Source organism: Mustela lutreola, chromosome 3 (assembly GCF_030435805.1).
Source record: "Mustela lutreola isolate mMusLut2 chromosome 3, mMusLut2.pri, whole genome shotgun sequence".
Classification (NCBI taxonomy): domain Eukaryota; kingdom Metazoa; phylum Chordata; class Mammalia; order Carnivora; family Mustelidae; genus Mustela; species Mustela lutreola.
This window is the reverse complement of record NC_081292.1, coordinates 31,367,890-31,393,536: the sequence shown is the minus strand read 5'-3', so window position 1 is coordinate 31,393,536 and position 25,647 is coordinate 31,367,890. Positions and strand designations below refer to the sequence as shown.

The 25,647-nt window shown below is 39.7% G+C and overlaps 1 protein-coding gene across 1 annotated transcript; it reads right to left on the bottom strand.

Moving 5' to 3' along the window:
- Window positions 1-1,479: 1,479 nt before the first annotated feature.
- On the bottom strand, window positions 1,480-11,977 carry ABRA (actin binding Rho activating protein). The gene is made up of 2 exons (XM_059165783.1): window positions 11,261-11,977; window positions 1,480-2,297 (listed from the first exon to the last, which is right to left on the bottom strand). Exons 1-2 carry the CDS (start codon window positions 11,968-11,970, stop codon window positions 1,820-1,822), a joined length of 1,188 nt encoding a protein of 395 aa, XP_059021766.1. The 5' UTR covers window positions 11,971-11,977; the 3' UTR covers window positions 1,480-1,819.
- Window positions 11,978-25,647: the final 13,670 nt, after the last annotated feature.

The following is a 25,647-nucleotide window of genomic DNA, read 5'->3' as shown; positions in this document are numbered from 1 at the left end:
CTGAATATGAGGAAATTCTTTTGAAGCCTTGGTCTAAATATTCCACAAATACTAGAAGTAACCCAATTTGCACTCTATAATTTTGTTGTATTTCAAGCACAATAAAGTTGTATTGTGGAATATAACATTAAAACAGTAATATATACAAGATGGGATTGGGAGGAAGACAAATCATAAGTGACTCTTAATCTCACAAAACAAACAGAAGGGTTGCTGCGGGGAGGGAGTGTGGGAGAGGAGGGTGGGGTTATGGACATTGGGGAGGGTATGTGCTATGGTGAGTGCTGTGAAGTGTGTAAACTTGGCGATTCACAGACCTGTACCCTGGGGATAAAAATACATTATATGTTTATAAAAAATTAAAAAAATAAAAAATTTAAAATTAAAAAAAACCAAAAACAGTAATATATAAACAAGAACAGAAAACATAGAAAATATATTTTATTCTTGTGAATGACTTTAAATGTTGACATAGGTTTCACTGTGATAGAAGTGTAGATCTTACATGAAATTTTGTTTAGAAATATTGGTCATTAATTTGTAATGGGAAACAAAAATACACATTCTTCTTTAAGAAGATATTGGAACTTTCAGTTTGAAAGAGAATCATACATGAAAACAAAGATAATTCCTATAGTAGTTTAATCCATACTTTATAGTAAACCTAACATCTAACAATTATGAATGTATCTATTACCTTGAGGTATTATAATTTGACATTAATTTCTGTATTTAACATGAAATTACTATAATTACCAACATTTAGTGAAATGAGTAAGAATTAAAACCTCACATCTTACTCAGTTGGTTTTTAGAATTTTGTAAGACACATTAAATCTGAGAAAAAATAAGTAATGGATTAATGCCCACTAAACTTTTGTCATTATATGAAACGGCTATTTTACTTTGGCAAAACTAATAATGCCATTTTATGACTCTCAGGTATTTCATAAAATTTGCTAGAGCATCAAGAAAATTAAAATGACTCCAATGTGTTTCTAATTTTCCAATGATTCTATCAGATTCCTTTACACTGAATATTCCACTTCATTGTAGAATTTTCTGTATTCCTACTTTACTGTATACACTGACATAAGTGTAAGCAGCATGATGCATTAATGTTTTGAGAAAAAATAAACTCCTCCAAGAAGTCCTAAAAGACAGTTAATTCTGTATCTCTCACCTGTGTACTACTTTCACAGTGATGGTAAACCTACCACCCTCTCTTTTAGCTTTAAGAACGCCAACAATGTTTGTTTTTATGTGATTTGTGCAAATCATACAAAAAGGACAACTAACTCCTATTGGAAATCTTCTAAATTCCAAGCTAACAGAGAAATTTCATCAATTTCCACATCTCCACATCTGACTTGGATACTTTTTACTTATGCGTTTATTTTATAAGTGATGCTTTGATAGAAATAATAATACAAAGTCTAGCTTCTTAGAGTATTTTTAGTTTGCCAAACTTAACTGCTAATGTTTACCTAAAATCAGCATTTTTCTTAGATGTGGCAACTGTTTAAAGATCTATAATAATTTCTGCAATAGCCAAATATTTTTGCCTAAAGGGTAAGTAGAATTTCAAATATTTATGCCATTACTGTATACTAACACTCTACATGCCTTCTGATAGGCTGTGTGCACTTCTTCAAAATCTTCAAACTTCCTCAGAAATAGAGTCCCAAAAAGTCATTTATGTAAAAATTGTTTAATATTTACTAACTTATTACAGAGTGGTTTGCATTTTAACTTTTACTGCATTAGCATTTGGCATTAAGACAGCAGTGGGTCAAGTCTGGCTTTCGTTGCGGAAGGTTCACTGGAGTAGAGTAATCACGACATGGTCATCTCGGCCTTGCCATAGCATCTCTCCTTCAAAGTCAACCAGCCCATGCTTCCTGGCACGCATGAGAATACCCACCACTTTATCTGAGATACGAACATAGCGGTCAAAGAGATCTCCAAAAGTAACCTGGATCTTGCCATCTCGTCGGTGGCGGGCCATCGTGCGGATGATGAAGCACATGTCCATGATCTCTCTGTAGATGTGCTCCTCAGCTCGCTTGGCCCTTTCCGCCGTTTTGGTTCCCTCCTTGGGACGCCCGTAGCCTTCGTCTCCTTTGTGAAGGCGGGTGGACATGGCCAGCTGATAATCGAATTCCTCACTGAAAGGATTGAGCTTCTGGGATTGGATGTGTTCGTCAGCCCATTGTTGCCATCTCCCTTTCAGGCTGTCCACTTGGCTGTATTTCCGTTGGGCTTTGCAGCTGAGTTTCTCTGTAAATCTATTTGCCCTAAAAGGGAGAGAGAATGAAGAATCAAGATCCTGATTCTGAACATCCAAGTGCTGCTTTCTTTTTGTACTTCCTGCACGTAGGCGTCTTTCTGTAAGTGTGATTTTCTTCATTATAAACAATATAATCATAAGACAATAAATTAGAAATGAAAGGAGAAAAATTAGAACAGTCACACCCTTGTTCTTTATTTTTACTTGAGAGCTGACAACGACCATTGTCCTCATTTTGGTGCACCATAAAAAGTATTAAACTCTATTTCAGGAAAAAAATCTTCTTTTCACAAATATAATGTAAATATGAATGTCTTAAAATTATATGGTGATAACATTTTAGCATTGGAATCATATAAATGTTTTAAGGGAAGCCACTTTGTATAGGACTTCAGAAACCAGTTATTTTCCCCAAAATAAGGCTTATTATAGTAGCATATATACATTGTATTATTCACGTAAGTATATATGTTCATATATAGATTTTTGATGAGAGCATATTTATATTAGTATCAATGATGTGCCACAAATTTTGGAATATCAAGTTGTAAAGATGGAAGACAGCTGCTAGCAATAGTAACCTTTATCGAATACTTTGTGCTGGCATTCTTCTAAATACTTTATATTAATATTCCTACAATCATTTTATGAGACAGGTCTGACTATTCTTCTTACCAGATGAGGAAGCTGAGGTCAGGGTGGTTAAATTACTCACTTAAAATCACAAACCTGGTAAATGATAGTGCTGGGATTTGAACCAGGCCTGTGTGTGTAACTACTGCAAAATACTGCCCTAAACCACTGACAAAGGTAGAATTCAAACACCCACTGTCTGAGCTGAAGTCAATGTCTCCCCACTGTGCAGGGATGTCTGTCATTCCCACGGATACAGAGTCCAATAAGTAGATGAGTTGTGTTTGACAGCTGTGTGTGTCTTTGCAATGTGGAATGAGCTATTTTCTTATTAAACAACAACAAAACAAAACAAAAAACAGCCTTGAAAGTATAGATCGGTAGTGACATGAAGGTACAGGCCAATTTTAAAATGGGCAAAATTTGTCTTTAAAAGATTTCTCTGTCTGTTTTTTTTTTTTTTTTTTAATCTCCAGTCTCCTAGACCCTTTTTCCTAGAATCTCTTTGCCTTTGTGAGTAAAACATGAACCCTGGACTATGGAAAAGTCAGAGATTTGTAGTCCTCAACGTCACAAGCGACCCATCCTTCCTTTTCCCCTGCACCGAGTGGCCTCACGCCTGGAAGCACTGGGACAGGAGATGCAGAGCCTCCTGCAGTTGCGGAGTGAGCGGTGTGCCTGAGCTAAGCAGCCCTTTCTTCCAAACTCTCACAAGCTCTATTCAAAATACAGTTACACGTCCAACGTGGGTATTCCTCACTACCCAATCTCACTTCCTGAAATCTGGTTATCCAAAGGCAGGAAACTCACAGACACACAGACATGGATAGGGAGACACAGGTATTTGTATTAACATTTTCGAAAGAGGCATTAACAGCCACTAGATGGCAAACTTTCACTAATTCCCATGTTTTATGTGTTCAAAACTATTCTTGAGGCATTGTTTCATTATTTTGACAGAGCTCAAACTGGGGGTACACCAGATACGTAGAGCGCTGCTCTTCTTTGTAGCCACTTGGACAAAAACATATGACAAAGTAAATTGGGAAATAGCATGTAAAAAACTGTACACAGTTACTGCAGTTTTTAAAAGTCACGCATGTATGGAAAAGTGCTAGGAATTATACCATACTGAAATGAGATGGATTTCTCTCAGCCCTGCTGGTCCTCACCATCACCTGCCTCTCCATAGACGGTCCCTGTTTAGCTTCCCAGAGTAGGGGCTGCTTGATCTCATTATCAGATGAGAGCAAACACCTTCTCCCCTTAGAATCAAGGCAATCCATGACGAGCATAGTCTTGAATAACGAGCTCAAGGCCATCCCAGCACAACCCAAAGCTCTTAACCTGATTTGAGGCAGGGACATCCTGCTAGAGAAAAGAGTCGAAACATCTCAGAAGAAATTGAGGAGAATGGCATAATTTGTTAACTCATACTTGTGTCTCCCAAATATGGACTACAGTTCCATCCTGTATAATAAAATGTAAGTTTTAGTAGTTCCCCCTTATTACCAGGCAACTACAGTCTGGAGGCAAATGAACCTCCTTCTAATGAGTCATCGGGTCAACAGTAACCTAGCGCTACATCACCGTACCTACATCATTCACCTCACTTCATCTCATCACGTATGCATTTTTTTCTTTTTCTCCTTCCTTCCTTTCTTTTGCTTCCTTCCTTCCTCTTTCTTTCTTTTAAGAGGGAGAGCACATGAGTGGGGAGGGACAGAGGGAGAGAGAGAATCCCAAGCAGGCTCCATGCCTAGTGTGGAACCTGACTTGGGGCTTGAACTCATAACCCTGAGAGATCATGACCCAAGCAGAAATCAGGAGTCAGACACTTCTATGAGCCACACAGCCACCCCTCCTCACATAGGCCTTTTATCATCTCACACCATCACATAGGCCTTTTATCATCTCACACCATCATAGTAAGAGTGAGTAAAGAACAATAGAGAGTGAGTATAGAGTAAGTACAGAGTATAGAGTAAGTATAGACTAAGAGTGAGTATAGAACTATAAGGTATTTTGAAAGAGAGACCACATTCACATAACTTTTATTATAGGACACTGTTATGATTGTTCTATTATTATTGTGGTTAAAATTTCTTACTGTGCCTAATTTATAAATTAAGCTTTTTCATAGACATATATGTATAGGAAAAACCATAGGATATATAGGTTTAATATTTCCTGCATTTTTAAGCATTCACAGAGGTCTTAGAACATATCTCCCCCAGATAAGGGGGAGCTACTGTACATCTTTCCTTTAAGGAACTTCTGGGTGTGCCTGGGTGGCTCAGTCATTAAGTGTCTGCCTTCAGCTCAGGTCATGATCACAGGAGCCTGGCATCAGGCTTCCTGCTCAGCTGGGAGCCTGCTTTTCCCTCTCCCTCTCCTCCTGCTCGTATTCCTTCTTCCGCTGTATCTCTCTGTCAAATAGACAAATAAAATCTTTTTTTTTTTTTTTAAATAAGAAACTTCTGGCCAAGTTGGCATACTTTCCATCTTTTTATTAAGGTATTTATGATACTGACTGTGTATCAGACACTGTTTTAGGATCTTATTGAACATTCAATAATTTTTTGAAAAGTAGCCATTAAAAGACATCTGTGAAGATAATCAGAGTAATACCAATTTTATACAGTAAAATTCTAACTATTTAAAATGTGTACACATCAAGGTGAGGAAATCAGTGGCATGTGCACAATTGAAAATAATTGTTAGTATCTGGATGGCAGTTGTTGTTTTTTGTTTTGTTTTGTTTTGTTTTTTAATTATCTTTCCTGTTGGAATCATATTGATTTTATGATTTAAAGAAAGAAAGAAAAATATTCAAATTAGCCTTCTAAGGTAACTTGTTTAAACTGTATGTAATATGGGCCTCTGATTCCTTGATATAGGGTTTTTTCCCTCTAATTTGCATTAGGAACTTAAAGTCCCTGAATCTTGAAACCCTATGTCATTAGGAATAGGGTTGAAGTTAGTGAGTTAATAAATCTCTGAGGAAGTGAAGCATTTATCTTTTCAAAATCACCTCCTAAATCTTAATGTCCATTTGTTATATTGTCAAACTGTAATTCCCAAAAAATAGGAGAGAAGGAAAGCAAAGAAATTCGTCTAATAAGCAAGAATTGGAACATAGATTATAAAAAATGAAGTACCAGGAGGAATACCTTAATGTGTATTTGTCTCTATCTTTTAAACATTCTGTATTGTTTTTGTATTTCCAATTTCTAAAAAGCCTGAAAGTTCATGCTTAAATCAGGATTAGAATTTTTTTTTAAGACTTTATTTATTTATTTATTTATTTATTTAACAGAGAGAGATAGAAGGAGACAGAGAACACAAGCAGGGCGGGGACAGAGAGAAAGGGAGAGGCAGACTCCCTTTCCATGCAGGGCTCGATTCAGGGCTGGATCCCAGGACCTGAGATCATGACCTGAGCCAAAGACAGACGCTTAATGATTGAGCCCCCCAGGTAGCCCAGGATTAGAAAATCTTATACCTTAAATATCTTCTTGGTCAATGAACATAAGAAAAAATATACCAGCTAATCCTTTTTTTTAATCTTTAAGTAAAAATGTGAATAATAGTTTAGATTGAGCTTTAGGAATACAGTATAGTATAAATTTATAGAAAGCAAAGCAATATTCAAAGACTGACATCACCCCCATATTTTAAGATAGTAGTATTTCATCTAAACTTGGCTTCTTGGTTTCTTCATTATTAATAAACAAATTTTCTTATAGTCAATCAACAAATATTTCCTCTGTCCAAGTATGTGCAAAGTAACTAATTGTACTAGACATTATAAGCATTCTAGTTGGAAAATGTACGTTCATTCACTGAAACAAATTCAGAAACTTATTTATCTGTTATCATCTGTTATCAAATGACATCAGTTTGAGTATTGCTTTCTCATGTGAATGGGCTTTTCAGCAATTTAATGAGAATACAGGAACTAATTGCATCATAGTTTTATAATTTTGGAGTAATAATTATGTGGGTTAATATGAATAAACCCCACAGGAAATAAAAATTCTGAAAGGTATATTTCAAACCTAACCAAGTTCTCTGGCACTGGAAATACTCTGGGAGGTGGCCTTCACCTGCATCACTAAATGATGTTTCAAATATCACAGGGCCTGGAGGTGACATTTTCTTTCTATTTATTTATTTGTCAGAGAGAGAGAGAGAGATCACAAACAGGCGAGGGGTTGGGGGGAAGCAGGCTCCCCGTTCATCAAAGAACCCGATGCAGGGCTCCATCCCAGGACCCTGAGACCATGACCTGAACTGAAGGCAGAGGCTTAACCCTCTGAGCCACCCAGACACCAGGTGACATATTCTGGTCTAAGTCTTGAATCAGTGTGAAGAAAGCAAAGACCTGCCTTCATGGCCCCACCCCCAAAGACTCTCCTAGATAGGGAGCCTTTCTCCCCTTCGCCCAGGAACATTTCTCTGTCAGTAAAACAAATAATTTCTGCCACCCTCTCCAAATTCCCAGGAAGGTGCTGGGGAGAATCTGCTCCTCTGGTTTGCTTGCTCCTCTCCGCAGGAAGTCTAGCCAGTTTGAGGAGTTTATCAAGCCCTTCACAGGGTCATGGACCCTGAGACCATGACCTGAACTGAAGGCAGAGGCTTAACCCTCTGAGCCACCCAGACACCAGGTGACATATTCTGGTCTAAGTCTTGAATCAGTGTGAAGAAAGCAAAGACCTGCCTTCATGGCCCCACCCCCAAAGACTCTCCTAGATAGGGAGCCTTTCTCCCCTTCGCCCAGGAACATTTCTCTGTCAGTAAAACAAATAATTTCTGCCACCTTCTCCAAATTCCCAGGAAGGTGCTGGGGAGAATCTGCTCCTCTGGTTTGCTTGCTCCTCTCCGCAGGAAGTCTAGCCAGTTTGAGGAGTTTATCAAGCCCTTCACAGGGTCACACTTATCTCTGTCTGCTATCAATCAGGTTTGAGAGCCAGGCCCGTGATTCTTCTTGCCCATTTGTAACTGTCCTCAGACCCATAGAAAGGGTTCCACGCTCTAGAATTGGGGTCAAATAGCAGAAAGCTGTACTTCGGCTCTATTTCTAGCAAAATCCTTCAATATAGTTGTACCCAGATCTTACACTTAGGGTGTTATTGGGATTCCGTTAATTAAGCTGACACTTTGATCTCCATTTTCGTTTTCTTGAGCCCATTCTCTGCTGAGAGAATCAGTCTAACAGAGTGGTTAAGAACATAAGCTCTGTCACCAGCCTTCCCAACTCAATCACGTACTAACTCTATGACTTGAATATATTTCTTAGTGTCTCTCTGTGTCAATTCCCTTATCTATAACATGGCATTCTTATTCCCCACTATTACTATTTTTGCTGACTGTAACATGGGGAGGATGAATGTGTGATTGGCACTTTAATATTACGCCATTACTGTATGGCAGAGGGAGGAGCTGGACCAAACAAGTCTTGTAACGACACAATCAAAACACTCAACATTTTTAAAATAAAGCATTAAATAGAAACCATTTTCATAGTTAAACCCAGTTAGCAAAACTGTTAGTAAAGAATATCTCTACTTTTTGCCAAACTTGACTTTTTTTTTTTAAATCCATAGAACATCTTCACCACCAAAAAACCTCTCTTTCCTTCTTCTTAAACATTCATGATACATAATTTTCTCCCTATTGGTGGATATGGGTCAAGAATGGTGCTTAGAATGAAAAATAAACGAACAGAATCTCCTTTCACGCGGGCTTAGTCAATAATGTCACGATCATTTCTCGAGCAGCATTTGAGAGTCCCATCAGGCTTGTGCTGAGGCTTCCTGGGCACAGCTAGGGTTACTGCTGACACCAAGCGATGTTGTTTCTGTGTACGACATTCTGGTACCCTATGTTCTTCAAGACTAAGAGGAACTAAAGAGGAAAGAGATTTAATCCCAATCCTCTGCCCCAACCCTGAGGACCAATCTCCTAGTATCCTGTAGGGTTGGGATCACAAGAAATGGTCCCCTGTGTTATAATGTGTACAAATTATTAAGGAGTTCCTCTGGGTCCATTGCTTTGCATAATCAATATCAAAACAACTGTATGAGCTACATCTATTTTTTTTTTTAAGGTGAGGACAAAGAGACAGGATTTGCCAAAGTAACCATGATTCAAACCTAATTGTCTCTCATGCAAAACTTATACACCTCTCCATCACACTAAGAAGGTGTCCATGTACATGTTTGATTTTAAAAACCTGAGAAAGGTCCTGTATGTGAGTCTCTACTTCCAGTTTACAGTGTGGTGAAGAGAGCTGGGTCAAGAGCCAGAATCTCTGGGTTCAAATCCCATAGGCTAAAAAATCTTATCCAGATTTTCTACTGTGTCTTTATCTTATGCTCCATCTAGACCTGCCCATGAGAACATGGTGAGAATTAAATGAATAAACAGAGAAAGAAACAGAGAAAGTGCCCAAGAGGACTACACGCATTTCAGACTGTCTCCAGTCATCCACTTCCGACATGGAGCCAATCTGAATCACGCTGACAGAAGATCTTCTTTGTGCCATCCTCAATCTTTATTCTGCTGGGTTCTAATGTTTCATGTCTAGCAAGTGCACACACATACACGTACACACACACACACACACACACACACACACACACACACACCCAAATCTACAAGGCCAGAATCAGACGACGGTTCCATATTTCCTGGTAGAATAACTATTTCTCATTATGAATTTCTGTATTAATATAAGTAGAGCACAAATCCAAATCTCTCCACAGCACCCTCAAGGCACCGAGGGATAGTTAGCACCATGTCTGTTTCAAAACACGGTATGTGAAGACAAGCACAGCTCAGCTTTGTCACTAACTTGCTGGGTAAAACCTCCCCTCTGAGCTTTAGCACTCCCGTCCCTAAATTGGGATAATAATCCCTGCTTCATCAGATAGTGACAGAGAAAAGGACAGAGCATGTTAGCCATCTGTGGCGTGCACTAAACGTGTAAGCATTATTACAATTATCTAGATTTGCTATTTCATGTTTCTTAAAAGCATGTGATGTCATAGTTCTAATTCTTTTAAAACACCTTTAAAGTCATAAACTGTATGACAGGTTTTGTCAAATTAGGTGTCAGTTTTGTTCTTTACTTTCTGATTGTTTCATAAAGTTTAAGAAGCACACCTACATGACTAATATTTCCAAAGGGAGTCATCAGATCAGAGGCTTTTCACATATTTTGATAGTCCATAGTTGTGGAGTGAGATATCCTGACTTTCTATTACGTGGAGGTAGAGTTACTGTCTTAAAAGGAAATATGTGTTTTTTTTCTCTGAATAAATGTATCAGTTTGGCTCAGCCTCTGTTGGGGGGTATGTGTATTTGACATCTAAATGTCTTAGAATCGTGGTATTTTAATGACCTAGCTTTAATAGCATTTCTGTCATTGTTTACAAACAGAACAAACCTCTGAAAGTTTGAAAAATATAAAAACGAATACAAATAGTAGAATCTATGTGAATAATAACAGCTTTTATACGTGGAGCACAGGGAGCAGGTACTGTGCTGAATTCTTGGCAGCCTTAATCTTGTTTACTTTTTCCAAAACAATAGAATTTATCTCAAAATTTTACTCTTGCTATCATTTTACAAAGGAGGAAATGGGCTTAGAAAAATAACCAGTTCGTGTGTGAGACAGAGAGAGAGGAGAACATTTAGGATCTACTCTCTCAGCCACTTTTGAGTATATAATATGATATTATCAACTATTGTTAGAGAAGAGCTGGAATTTGAACGTGGGTCTAACTTCAGAGCCTACTCTCAAGTTAGATGGCAGCCTCCCAGTGGTTTACAGGGTCCTAGAGACCAGTGTCCCACGGGCACGGGACAGGGTCCCCTGTCACCACAGGGGACATGTGGGTAGACGTGTCCCCTGATAATGCTATAGACTGGTTTGAGACAAGGGAAAGATTTGCCCAGTCTTAGTCTACCAGCAAGCACATTTTCTGTGGAGAAATAACCCAATTTGCTACCTAGACTTTATTTTAAAAATATACCCAATGCAGGCATCCTTCTCTGGTGGCTTCATCTTTGTTGAAGCTAAAACTGGAGTATTCAGTTCAAAACATAAGGAAGAAACAGGAAAGTACAGGTCCTTGACCCTGAGGTCCATGTCTAGCTTGGCATTGCCCCTTTGGCCCAGAGGCAGAGCCTTCCCCACAGGACCTTGCCCCCTGCCTACTTTTGAAGATTCTCATTCTAACTTTGGGAGCACTTCCCTGCTCTCTCGGTCCCCATGGCTCGTTGGGGCTCAGAGGTAGTATAGGCAGCCGAAGGGGGGCATTCACTTACTGGGAAGGCAAGGGACGTTTGATTCTGGTGGTGGCCACCTGCTCTCCATCCTGCTCGGGCCTCTCCTCGGTCTCCCCTCCATAGCCGCTGTCCTCTGTGTCGATGCTGTCACTCCTCCACTTGGGCTCCTCCTGTTCCATCTCTTTCCAGCCTTTGGTCAGCTCGGATACCAGGTTGGCACATTTCCTCCTCCGTGTCGGGGAGCCATGGCTGTGGAGGATTCTGTCAATGTCATGTTCTGGGTGCCCGGCTCCAGGAATGTCGCCGTCTTCGTATCGGTGGCTCAAGTGGCCCACATCCCCTCCTCTCTCATAAGCTTTGCTGACAACTGTTTTGGTCACCTCTTTCCTTTTGATAGGAGAGACTTCGGTGGCTCCCTCTGAACTTTGTCCATCTCCATGTCCCTCTGACTTTTGGGAGGGGGATTTTGGGGTGTCCTGAGCTTGCTGGTGGAGAGTGGGGTTGACCACTGACTTAGGGGCTTGGGGTGCGTCCTGGGTCTCTCCTGGCTGCCAACCTGTGGGCTCTTGGGCCTGCCTGGTGCTGTTCTCATTGGCCCACTGCTGCCAACCTCGGGCCAAGCTGATCACCAGGGTGGCTGTGCGGACCTTCCGGAGGGCACGTTTGGCCGGGGCCTCCTCTCTTTCCTTTTCTCCCAGAGCCATGCCACCCGTCTCCTCTCTGCCTGTAGCCTGGGCACTGGCTAACATGAGTACAAACCTGGGGAGTGCCTGAGATTTAAATAGAAGCAGGGTGTGAGGGTGGGTGGGGAAGAGTTTGGTGACGGTGGAAACTATGTTAAACATTTCTTGCCAAGATGTGGTGCCTTCCCCTGAAGGCGTGTGTGCTTTTTTTAAACCTGACGTCTCCAGTTTCATCACAGCAGAGGAATATCTCTGTTGCTAAAGGACAGTGATATGCGCTCCCTTTCTTCTCGAGTGCCAGAGTGGAAATGACTAGATTTGATCATGTGCTCAGCCTTATGTTCTTCCTGACCTTAAAATATGGTCCTACCATTTATAGGAGCATAAAATATGAGCACAAATTGTGCTAGGAATATTATAGGCTTGTTCTCATTTAAATCTCAATATAGCTCTTAATTAAGTCCCATTTTATAGCAGAGTACAATGAAATCAAACTTCCTACAGCTAATAATATCTGTAATTCAAACCCAGATCTGTCTGATTCAAAACTCATGTTGTTTATTCCAGTTATCAAAGATCCAAAGTTCCCTTTTTCTTTTGTTGTCACTGCTATTCAGTAGAGACCTTAGAATCACCTCATCCAACCTTCAATTTCCAGATGGGAAAACTGAGGCCCAGATAAGGGGAGACAAGGGCCAGGTTTTCTGGTCCCAAGAATGAGTTGTTACATAGAGAGGTTATTTTGATAAACAAGATAATGGTCAAAATTTTGGTCCAATTTAAAGTCTTTAAGACCTACACACATGTTGAATTTCATAGATTATTATTAGTATAAATATTCTCAAATGTTTTGAAAAAATATTTTGTTTAAAAAAAAAACATCATTTAAAGACAAAATAAGTGAATGCTGTCAGAAACTATCCCACTTGACCTTTGGTTTTCAATTATACACCCTTCTTTTACAGGCCTTTGGGTTCATGCCGAAAAAGCCATTCATTCAATTCTCAGAATAAAGATTGAAATATCGTTTTAAAAAAGGACTGAATAGGTCATTTGGAGAGAAAATGAACTATATAGGAGGTGTGCTAAACTAGATAAAATTGCTCAGGACTCAGTGCTGAATAATTGTTTAAAGTAAGACAATAGAATTTCTTTTCACAAACAGTTCTGTGATTTTGAACTGTGTTCTTTCCTCTAATCAATATTGATGGAGAGCTGCTGTCTAAGAGCATAAAAACTCCACCAAAGATAGTTAATTCCAATGATGAAACAACTTCATTTAAAAAATATGCTGATGTCAGTTTTTCGTCATGTAGGTCATTTACCTCCTAAGATTAAAACAGTTTGGGAGATGATTTAATACTCTATCTAGAAATCTGTCAGATGTATACTCTGAGTTCAACAGCATCTGATAATGTTAACTGAAAAAAAAATCCTTCTTGATTAAGAGGAAATTAGATCACAAGGAAAGAAAACTCATACAAATAAAGATTTAAATCTGAGTCTGAAATTTCTGGCATACTTTCTTGGAATGTAGATGTGCTGCAGACTGTTTGTTACTCTTAGATTCCCTTCATCCCACACGGAAGGCCTTGGGAGGGAGTGGGGTTCTTTAGAGATACCCATGAACTTAGTCCAGGACAATTTACAACTATCTAAGGAATTTTTCTTCTTCCCTGTGCATACGTGCTCCATATTCAATTCTGATAGAGGGAGATGAAGGGAGATAGCAAAATGTTATTGGAGTCTCGATATTAACAGGCATTGCAGTCCACTGCCTAGGGCTTGGGACTGTCAGCAGATGGTCTTGGCAAAAAATTGAGACAGCTCCTAACCATCTGGTCATTCCTTCTGAGATTTCACTTCCATGGCAACTGTGGTTCTTCATCCCTACTTCTCCAGAAGAGTGTGTAAAATCTGTTTCCTTCTCATGTCTACTTTGGGCATTCCTTCCCTAAAGCCAGGTCTGTATATTACCTCTGTACATTTTTTTAGTTTTTTTTTTAACTTTATATTGTTAGATTTATTTATTTGAGAGAGAGCACACATGAGAGTGAGAGAGAGAGAGAGGGAGAAAGCATGAGGTGGGGAAGAGGTAGTGGGAAGGGGAGAAGCAGGCTCACTGCTCAGGCAGAGCTTGTGGCAGGGGTTAGGGGGACTCAATCTCAGGACCCTGGGATCATGACCCGAGCTAAAGGCAGATGCTTAACTGACTGAACCACTGGGATCCCCACTACTGTACATTTTAAAAGAAATGTTCTATCTTCTTTCTCAACCTAGATCTAGATTCTTAGGAGTTCAGTATTCTTCTATTTTTTACTTTTTAAGATTTTATTTGTTTATTTGACACAGAGAGAATTAGCACAAGTAGGGGGAGCAGTCAGCAGAAGGAGAGGGAGAAGCAGGCTCCCCCTTGAACAGGGAGCCCAATGTGGGGCTCAATCTCAGGACCCCGGGACCATGACCTGAGCCAAACGCAGACACTTAATGACTGAGCCACCCAGGCACCCCTGTATTCTTCTATTTTAATAGAAGGTGCAAAAGAAATGAAAATGGAATCTCAAAGATAAAGATATTGTGAAATAAGTAGTTTACAATGTGAATTTCTTATGAAAACATGAGATTAGAAACTGTAGGTGAAGGGGCCGAGCTGTTTAATGAAATAATTATCACCTAAGAAATTTGTCATAAATGTGAAAGTGTTTTGAAAAAATATTAGTTTTGGGGTGTCTGGGTGACTCAGTAAGTTAAGCTTCTGCCCTCGGCTCAGGTCATGAGCTCAGGGTCCTGGGATCAAGGCCCACATTAGGCTCCTTGTTTGGTGGGAAGCCTCTTCTCCTTCTCCCTCTGCCTGCCATCCCCGCCCCCTTATTTTCTCTCTCTCTCTCTCTCTCTCTCTCTCTCTGTCAAATAGATAAAATCTTTTAAAAAAAATATTGGTTTTAAAAAAAATAATAAAAAAAAATAAAAAAAATATTGGTTTTTACTTGATTGATATGGGCAATACTAAAGAGGGGAAGGCATTGAATCTATAGACTTCTTTGCATAATGCACTGAGAAGTCAAGTAGGGCCAACCCTCATCATCAGTTGCATACTCTTATTACAAAGACTTCAGAAACCTTCATTTTCTCAAAGCTCATCTGAAACAATAATACCATTGATCCTTTCTACATAAATTAGTAGTTCCTTTACTAGTTTATGTTCACAAAGTGGGTATAAAAAGGCTTTAATAAAGGACAAAAAGAGCTTCTGATTTCAACTGAATTTACTCAGTGTTCATGGAATGTATGGGATGGGTGAAACATGATGGGAGGCAATGTGAGAGAGGGTAGAAAGCTGAACAAAACAGAACCTGCTTTCAAGGTCTTCCCAATCTACCCAGAAGAAGACAGACATAACAGCTTTAATAGTGTGGGGAGGGCTACGTTAGAAATAGAAATGGGATCATTGAGCAAAGGGTGACTGATGTTATTGGAAGAACCTCACAAAAATGGTGATCTTTTTCCTGTTTGGGTTTTTTGTTTTTTGTTTTTTTTTTTTAATAAAGAGAACCTAGCAGGTGGACACAGGGTACTCTGATCTGAAGAAACAAAGGTACAGAGGCATGAAGATACGTGATACACTTAGAGACCCTCCAGCCACCTGGAGTAGAGATCACAAACTCAAATGCCTGTGGGTCATATGGGTCACTCAAATGTGTGAGGTGAGTTGGGTTGGGATGAAAGATAGGGTGGTGAGGACAAGGAGGAACTGGTGAAATAATGTTTCAAGAGAGGGAAGAAATGTGGATTTTTGCAAAAACCCTCCCAATTATTTAAGTGGTGACAGTTAATACCCACAAACACACACATACACATGTTCACACACAGTAGTACTGGGTGGGCCAACATGACGCGGCATGTCTCTGGATAAGATTGTTTGTGGGCCCCAGTTTATGAATTTGGAGAAGAGCATACAGTGTCCATGGGGTAAAGATAAGGGGCTAGGGAGCAGTACGACAGGCCTCTGGGGAATTAAGTTGGAGCTACATTGTGAACAACATATGGGGCTCATTGTATCACTGAAGTATTCTAAGCCCAGTACACTCTCAAATTTGCATTACCAAGTGATCCAATCTAGAACCAGTAAAGTGGGGTTTGGATTGAAGAAGATGAAACTAGGATAGGGAGACAGTTTACAGGGGTTACTAAAATAATCTCAGGAAGAACCAAAGGAGGATCTGAAAGATTTGAGAGCCACTGAGGAGGAACATCTAAAGGATGGAGAGACCACCTCGTTGTGTGGGTAACAGGTGTCAAGAATACGCTAGAGATTTCAATTTAAATGATGGGTGTGAGGAAGTGCCATTAGCTGGGAAAGAACAGGAAATGAGGAGGATTTGTGCTGAGAAGGAAAGGCTTCCATCCTGAAGTGAGGAAGCTCTGTGGCATGCCTGTGGAGATGTTGAGTCCTGAGTAACCAGGAACACAACTCTGTGGTCAAGCAGAAGCCAGTGGAAATCTGGGCTCTTCTGGTGAGCAGGGTGACCTGGGCTATGTTAGTTGATTTCTCTCTGATTCTGTTTCTCCAACTGCAAGATGAGTATTATCAGAGCATCTACCTCATAAGGTCAGGGTGAGGATTGAATGAGTTCACACCTGTGAAGCACTAACAGCACACCCAGCATGTGTAGGTGCTTTATATGTGGCTATTGTTATTCATACCTGGACGTTGAGTCATGGGGTTAGAAAGTTCAAGCTCCTTAAATAATTCTGTTTGATGAAAGATAGGATTAATACCGCACACATGGCAGGGGTGAGTCTTCAGAGCGGAGGGTCAATTGGGGTCACTTGTAGGGGTTGGAGGCTGCAAAAGAAAGCTTATTTATAGCGTTTTATTTTAAGGTAATTTATAGTGAGCCTTTTAAAGCAGCGTCTAAAAGGTTTCCCTCAGCATGAGGAGGGTCAGATGAGGTCTCAGTTATGTGCTAGCGATAACTCTGTTGAGTGCAGACTCTTTCCTGAAACCTTCTCCTGGAATACAGAGCTCTGAGGTTTACGATCACTGAGAATCACTTTAGAATCTTAAATCACATTGGGATCACCTGTGGGGTTTCAAAAACTACAGACGGGAAAGTGATCTGGAGACAGGTCTTGGGTGGAGTCCTGGCACTGCCTTCACCTAACATAGCTTCAGGGTTGAGAACCACCGTCGTAGATTCTAGTGAACTGTGGGTCCAGCAGAGACTCACCATGTAGGTTTTAAGAGTGTAGTGATGAGTAGCCCATGTACCAGGTTCAAGCAGATTGGTTTTTGGATCTGGGTCTTCAGAATCTCTGTACCTTTGCGAAGTTAGTTGATTTCTCTGAGACTCAGTTGCCTTGTTTGAAAATGGCAATGTTGACTTCCCCTGTGTTGTCATTGTGTTTATAGGCAGTTAGCCTACTGCCCAGTACACTGTCTAAGAGCACCACATGGAAGCTATTTGTATTGTCATTTATACTGTTATTGAGGATTATGATGCCATCTTCTAAACAATAACCTAGATTCACAGACTACATTTCAAACCTCGTATGAATAATGAAGTATATGCTTTTACATTGTAGACAATAACAATTTATATATATTCCCAAAGACCAAAGAAAATTTCAAAGAACACATGTGACAAAACCCATTACCAAACTATAGTCACATTAACTTAATTCAGAAAACAAACATGTAAATGATTATTATACCTATTTAAATCTGAATAATATTGGTATTTATTCCACCTTAAAAAATACAGTCTCAAAAAAAAAAATACAATCTCTTGGGCCCTTATTCATTCCATTCCTCCACTCCCCTTAACAGTAAAACTTTTTGGAAGAATTGTATATATTGCCTGTCTCCAATTCTGTCTCCTGTTTTCTCTTGAACCCAATCCAAACATATCTTACCTTCACAATGTATTAAAACTACCCTTGTCCTGTTACCAATACCTTCCATATTATGCAATCTAATAATCAATTATTGGTTCTAAAAGTACTTGTTCTAGCTCAACATTTGACACATTAGAATAGTTACTCCTCCTTCAGATGTTTTCTTCACTTGACACATGGAACAAAAAACTCTCTAGGTTTTCCTCCTGCATCACTGGTTGTCCCCTCTTAATCTCCTTTGCTGGTACTTTCTTTCCTCCCCCAGCTTCTTCACATTGGACTATACAAAACTGGGTCCTCATCACTGCTCAATATATACTCACTTCCTTGGTGATCTCAAGGGTTTGAATGCCATCTCTATCTATGCCCATCCTCTATGCCCATCCTGACCTATCCCTTATACTCCAGGCATATACACTCAGCAACCTGGTATTCATGTTCATTGGATGTCTGCCTAATAGCTCAATCCTAATGTGTACAAAACTGAGTACACATCTCCAACTTGAGTTTCTCTCTCTCTCTTTTTTAAGATTTTATTTATTTATTTGACAGACAGATCACAAGTAGGCAGAGAGGCAGGTAGAGAGAGAGGAGGAAGCAGGCTCACTGCTGAGCAGAGAGCCCGATGTGGGGCTCGATCCCAGGACACTGGGATCATGACCTGAGCCGAAGGCAGAGGCTTTAACCCACTGAGTCACCCAGGTGCCCCTCCAACTTGAGTTTCTCACAGTATTCATCTTTTCAGCTCAAAATTAACTTTGTTCTACCAGTTGCTCAGGCCAAGAGACCTGAAGTAATCTGACTCCTCTTTTCTCGTATCTCACATCCAGTTCCCTAGTATATCCAGTTGGATACACCTTGAAAAGTATCCAGAATTTCACCACTTCACATCATTTTTATCATTTGAGGATAGAAAGGTAAATAGTCAGGGCCAGGTTGTGGAGGCACTTGAAAGCTCTGATAAAAAATGTAGTTTCCAGGGGCGCCTGGGTGGCTCAGTGGGTTAAGCCGCTGCCTTCGGCTCAGGTCATGATCTCAGGGTCCTGGGATCGAGTCCCGCATCGGGCTCTCTGCTGAGTGGAGAGCCTGCTTTCCTCTCTCTCTCTCTCTGCCTGTCTCTCTGTCTACTTGTGCTCTCTCTCTGTCAAATAAATGAATAAAATCTTAAAAAAAAAATGTAGTTTCGGGGCGCCTGGGTGGTTCAGTGGGTTAAGCTGCTGCCTTCGGCTCAGGTCATGATCTCAGGGTCCTGGGATGGAGTCCCACATCAGACTCTCTGCTCAGCAGGGAGCCTGCTTCTTCCTCTCTCTCTCTGCCTGCCCCCCTGCCTACTTGTGATCTCTCTCTGTCAAATAACTAAATAAAAAATCTAAAAAAAAAATGTAGTTTCAATTCTAATATTATAAAGTTTTGACCTGAAGAATGGCATGATTAAAATTTTTAACAAATTCACTTTGTTGGTGGTATGAAGGATAGATTCAAGGGTAGGGTGTGGGCAAGAATAGAGGTTCAGGAATTTTTTTTTTTCTAGTCCAGAGGAAGTTCTTTACCACAAGAGCAAGATTTTGGGGGTTGGGGTGGAGGGATGGGTCTGTGGCTTTTCCCCCACACCATTTAAGCCCTTCTAACTCAGAAATTTCAGTTAGTCTTGTTAATTCCAAACTAGGCAGACTGGGATTGTTTCCACCATTAGAAGTGGGAGACGGGAGAGGTGACCTCATCTGCCCAATATGGTTACCATGTTGACTCTGCCAAATTCCAGCCAATGGGCAGATGCTTCACTGTCTTTTCCACCAACTATGTGCCCTCTCCCTTCCCTAGTATCCTGATTCACAAATCCAAACTGGGGGTTTGTGGCTCAAGGCCAAGTGCAAGGGAGCTGGGAAGAGTCTATAGGAGAGTAGTACAAGTAAGAGATTATTGAAACCTACTCCAAGATGGCAGCAGTAAAGTAGACAAGAGGGCATAAGTACTTCAGGTGAAATGAGGAAGTAGAATTGATATAAATTGGTCACCATGAGAAGTTACATGTGAAAGAAATGAAGGCATTTAGATAAACGTGGGCATTCTGGCTTGGGTTCTTACATAGATGGCTTCATTCACTAAGAATGGAGCTAAAAGAGGCATAGACTTGGGAATTGGACAAATACTATATTAAATTTTGGCTATATTGGAGATTCCTCCAGGCTTTGATTCAGAAGGTAGTGATTGGAGCTCAGGAGAAAGATCTGAACTCATATCGATTAGGGCATCATTTTGGCTCATGGAGATTACATTCTACCAAGTCACAAAGCTAATAAGAGTTAGAACAGGATCAAATTCAGGCCCTCTGGCTTAAGAGTCAGCGCTGCTAATGACTATGTTCTAACACAAATTATTTCCCTACTCCTTGCTTTCCACCCCCACTTTGAAACTCAAGACTTCACAATCTTGTGACACCACCTTCTAAACAAGCTTCTTAAGGAGGTCTATATATAGTTTCTTAGCCCTGACTATCTAGGTGATCCTGTAAAACTTTCCTTTCCTTAATAACCAAGTGTCTTTATGTGACCTGGTGGGGTCACATAGTTAGCTAACTAACTTTATGGTGGTAATAATTTTACCAAAAAAAAAAAAAAAAGTATATCAAACAATATGTTGTATACCTTAAACTTACACAATGTTACATGTCAATTATATTTCAATAAAGAAGAAAAAAGTGGATTTAAAAGGTAGTCTCTGCTCCTTAATTTGTGACCTTTTGTTCACATCTCAACTCTTTCAACTCATAATTCTAGTTTCTTTCCACAAACTTTTTTAATTTATTAAAAGTCACAGATGAATTCCTCATTACCAAATCTAAGTTTTGGTTTTCACTTTTTTAAGCTTTCTATAGAGCACTGATAATCCTATATACATCCTCTTCTGTGCTTGTGTGAGTGTATGTAAATGTGTAGGTATTGAGGGAAAGAGAGAGAAAGCCATGACAGAAAGATAAAGTTTAGAAAACCAGAAGGAAATAAGTAATCATAATTATACCACATACACAAAGCTCATCTATAGACATACATTTTTTATACAATCTACTCCCAATCCTGAAAATTTGTGCTGGAAAGTTTCAGGGAAGAGCTGTTATTTTGAGGAAAAGAAAATTTCTGAGGGAGCTTATTGAACATGGCTTTGTAGGCTAGGCTACCCCTCTCTGGTAGTCATCTAAAACCAAAAGGGAAAACAACAACAACAACAACAAAAAAACAAAAACAAAGAAAACTCTTGAACTCTATCTTCAGTTAAATAGAAAACAAATAGGGTGTCTGGGTGGCTCGGTGAGTTAAAGCCTCTGCCTTTGGCTCAGGTCATGATCTCAGGGTCCTGGAATTGAGCCCTGCATTGGGATGGGGGGGGGGGGTCTCTGCTGAGCAGAGATCCTGCTCTCTCCCCACCTGCCTCTCTGCCTCCTTGTGATCTCTATCAAATAAATAAAATCTTTTTAAAAATCCATTAAAAATAGGAAACAGATAATCCACAGACTCTGACATAATTACTGCTAAAATAGGCAATATTAGTTAGAGTCTACTGAGCAGGAAGTCAAGACAGATACTTAGAAGGTAGATTGCAGAAAGATTAGGTGAAAACACATTTTCTGAAAGGAAAGGCTTTACCCTCTAGAAGAAAACTGCATGACTTGTTTGCTATAGTGAGTGGGAAAATCTGGTCTCAGAAATGGCAATAAAAATCCTATGAACACTTTGAAAAGCAATGGATTTAAAGAAGCAGAGGTAGTAAGGTTGCATAGAGAATTACATGGATGCACTGTACATGCAGGATATGGTCAATCTTTGTGGTAGCAAAAGAGATTGGACACTGGGATGCTACTCTGGTCTTCTCTCCTCACGGGAGCTTTCTTAAATGCCTAGTCTAGAAAACTTCAACTTACTGATGTAAGAAGTTTTAAATAAGCACAATATCAACCTAAACACACTTTTAGAGAAGCATGTAGAAAAGTACAGCAAACCTATCAACAAAGAAGACTCAAGAGGAAAAAGTTGTCACAAAACAGATGAAAAATCTGAAAATTTGCCATAAATTTAAAGACAAAGAAACATCTTTGAAGAAGAAGGGAGAGTACAAAGCAGATACAAAAATCTATGGGCAAAGTGGAAAAACACTAATCAATGACAAAAAAAAAGTTTTGAAAAAAGGTGCTAGATATAGTAAAATGGGAGTGGAAGACATAAATCTGTTTTAGTGACAAAGACTGAGAAAGTGTACTTGGAAAGCACAAGAGTGAAATAAAATATTTGTAAATGAATAAGAATTCAGTTGGATGATGGGGTAGATAATTATTATGCAGAAAAAACCATCATGTATATATTTAACAATCATTTAGAAGATATAGTGAGAGAAATTAACCATTTATAATAACAATAAAGATAAAATATCTATGCATAAACTTACAAATAAATATGTACTTTAAAGTACTCCTCAAAGGCACAAAATACAACTGAATAAAGAAAAGATAAAACCACAGTTGGATATGCCATTTATAGAAACAGCCCAAGTGTCCATGGACTGACAGCTGGATAAAGAAGGTATGGCATATATATACAAGGGGGTATTATTCAGTCATAAGAAATAATGAAATCTTGCCATTGCAAGGGCAAGGATGAAACTAGAGGGTATCATATAAGTGAAATAAGTCAGAGAAAGACAAGTACCATATGATTTCACCCATATGAGGAATTTAAGAAGCAAAACAAATGAGCAAAGGGACAGAGAGAGAGAGAGAGGCAAACCAAAAAACAAACTCTTAAATATAGAGAACAAGCTGATGGTTACTAAAAGGGTGGTGGGTAGGGAGATGAGTTAATTAGGTGATCGGGATTGAAGAGTGCACTTGCTGTGATGAAGCAAGTGTTGAATCACTATATTGTGCACCCGAAAGTAATATTATACTGTAGGTTGAGTAACTGGAGTTTAAATAAAACTTAAAAAAGTATAAAAAGCCCCACAATCTTAGATAGAAAGATTTTATGTAATTTCTATGGTAAATTTAATTCTATTCCAATAATTTATTTTTTTTCTCTCTTTAGAAGGAGACAAACTGATTCTACAGATCATATGAAAATTAAACAATCAAGAATTGGGGTGCCTGGGTGGTGCAGTCAGTTGAGTGTCCAACTCTGGGTTTAAGCTCAGGTGGTGATCCCAGGGTCATGAGATTGAGCCTCATAACTAGCTACATGCTCAGCAAGGAGTCTGCCTAAGACTCTCTCCTTCCCCTATCTCCCCTTCTCTTTCAAAAATAAATAAATCTTAAAAAAAAAAAAAAAGAATAGACAGGAGAACACTGAAATAAAAAAGAGAGAGACTTCAATTATTAAATAAGATTGTATTGACATGAACTGACAAACAGAACTGCTGGAGCAGAATAGGTAATACACCCAACTACGCAAGAAATTAATACATGATACGGGTGTTAGATCAGGAGGGGAAAAATAAGCTATTCAAAAGGTGGTGATGAAAAAGTAAGGGGGGCATCTGGGGAAAAAGTTGGATTCATCCTTCATACTGTGCACTGAATACATTCTAAACAGATCAAAGACTTAAGTGTAAAAAACGAAACCATACTAGAAGAAAATGAGAACAATGTTTTATAAATTTGTGGTGAGGATAATCTTTTGAAATAGCGCTCAAAACCCAGAAGCTATAAAGAAAAATATCAATAAACGTTACTACACTGAAAAAATTATGCAAGAAAAAAAATACAAATAAAAGAGAAACAGCTATAGATGAAATCAAAAGACATACATACATACATACAGGAAGAAATATTTGCAACTCTAAAACAGAATAATCTCCCTAGTCTATAAAAAACACATAGGAATCAATGAGAAAGATTTCCTACTTCCCAGTAGGAAATTGGGCAAAATTTGAAGAAAGAGGTAATTGGAAAAGAAATGCAAATGGCTCCTAAATACACCCTTATTCATAGGACACAAATTGAAATTTAAAATTACATGGGATTATCACTTTTCTGGCAAATGCAATGGCCAGAACATTTAAATATAAACAAAGATTTTATGGTACACTGTTGGTCACATATGGGAAACCCAGAACTCTCTTTCACTGTTGTCGGGAGGTATATATCAGGAGGGCCGTTGGCAATATTTGTTAAAACCACTCATTCATATAGCTTTGACCCAGAAATTCCTCTTCTGGGAAATTATCCAAGAGAGTCAAATCATATTTGTACAAAGTTATGCATTACCACATTTTTCAGGACAGTGAAGGATCAAAAACAACCTAAATGTCCATCATAAGGAAACAATTAAATTCATTATTGTATCCACCCAAATAAGGATGTTCTCGTCAGTAGTACAAAAATCAATAAACAGGGAAACTTTCCGGTCAAGACAATTATCTGATAAAAATCTTCAAGATACATTAAACAACAAAAATTCAAGATAAGGTAGACTAGGTTGTTTTTTTGTTCTCAGAAAAAGGAGAAAATAAGTGCTATGTTCCAAGTTTGCTCTCATATCCACAAAGAAACTCTAGAAGCTTTCAGAAAACTCTAATTACAAACGTGGTTCGGAGAGAGAGAATTGCTTGGTTGATGTCCCTTCCAGTTTTTGATCGAGTCTGGCCTTCTCAGGGAGGTGTGCCTCAACTTCTCAGCGCAGCCCAGTGTGAAGGCCATGGAGACAACGGTCTTGCCTGCATTGTTTACTGATACACCCCAAGCACTGAGAACAGGGCACAGAACAGGCATCAACAAATATTTAGTCAGTGAATCGATGGGCAAGGAGGGAGGGAGACCCGGCTGCATATCTTTGCGTTTTTGTTTTTTGTTTTTTTTAATAAATTTACTTCAAAAGTAAATTAAAAATAAAACAAGAGTGAATAGTAAGAGGGCCTTGAATTTTATTTCTATTTTGTCCATTTCAGATTTTATAGGAATTTCCATTTCCTATGGAATGTCCGTTTCCACGACTACGTTTTGATTAGACAAGGCTGAAAACATTTGGTAGCTCTGAATTTCCCCCAGGGTCACAGCTACATCCGCCAGATGATGGCAGGACTTCCGGTCCGACCCTTCTCCTCCTCCGTCCTGCGGGAGAGCCGCGCGCACGCGCAGGCACAGCGCACACGCACGCACAGCGCACACGCGCACGCACAGCGCGTACAGCACACAGGCACGCCGACGCGACTGCATTTCCTTGTGGCCCCTTTAGAAGGGGTGGACTTGCCAGCGTCATGCTGTAGGCTCTCAGAGGGTTTCAGGGTTACCGCAGCTACTTGCTACACTTCCAGCTCTTTCTGTGGTTCCATTCGGTGAAGATTCGTTAAGCTGCGCATAAATATTAAGGATGTTGGAGGTTCTGAGACAAACGAGGTGGCTGGCATCTGTGCCCTGCCAGGGTGCCTGATCCCGTCAGAGACTCGGGCACACGGGACTCCACGACTTATTCACCTTTTCAAAGTTTGTAGTGTTTTGCTAGGGCTGCTGTAACAAGTTGCCGCAGACTTGGCAGGCCTGGAGAGAGTCTTTCTCACCTCTTGCAGCTTCTGGTGGTTCCAGGCTTCCTCAGTGTGTGGCGACGCCACTCCAGTCTCGGCCTCTGTGTGTATATGGTTATTTCCTTCGTGTCTGTGTCTTTTCCTCTTCTCTGGGTATCAAAATCTCCTCTGCCTTTTTCTTAGGTAAGGACACTTGTCATTGGGTTTAGTTAGGGTTCTCCCAGAGAATCCAGGAGGATCCTGAGATCCTCACATTGATTACGTCTGCAAAGACCTTTTCCAAAATGACATCATATTCACAAATTCCAGGAGTTAGGATGTGGACCACCAGTGGTGGGTGGC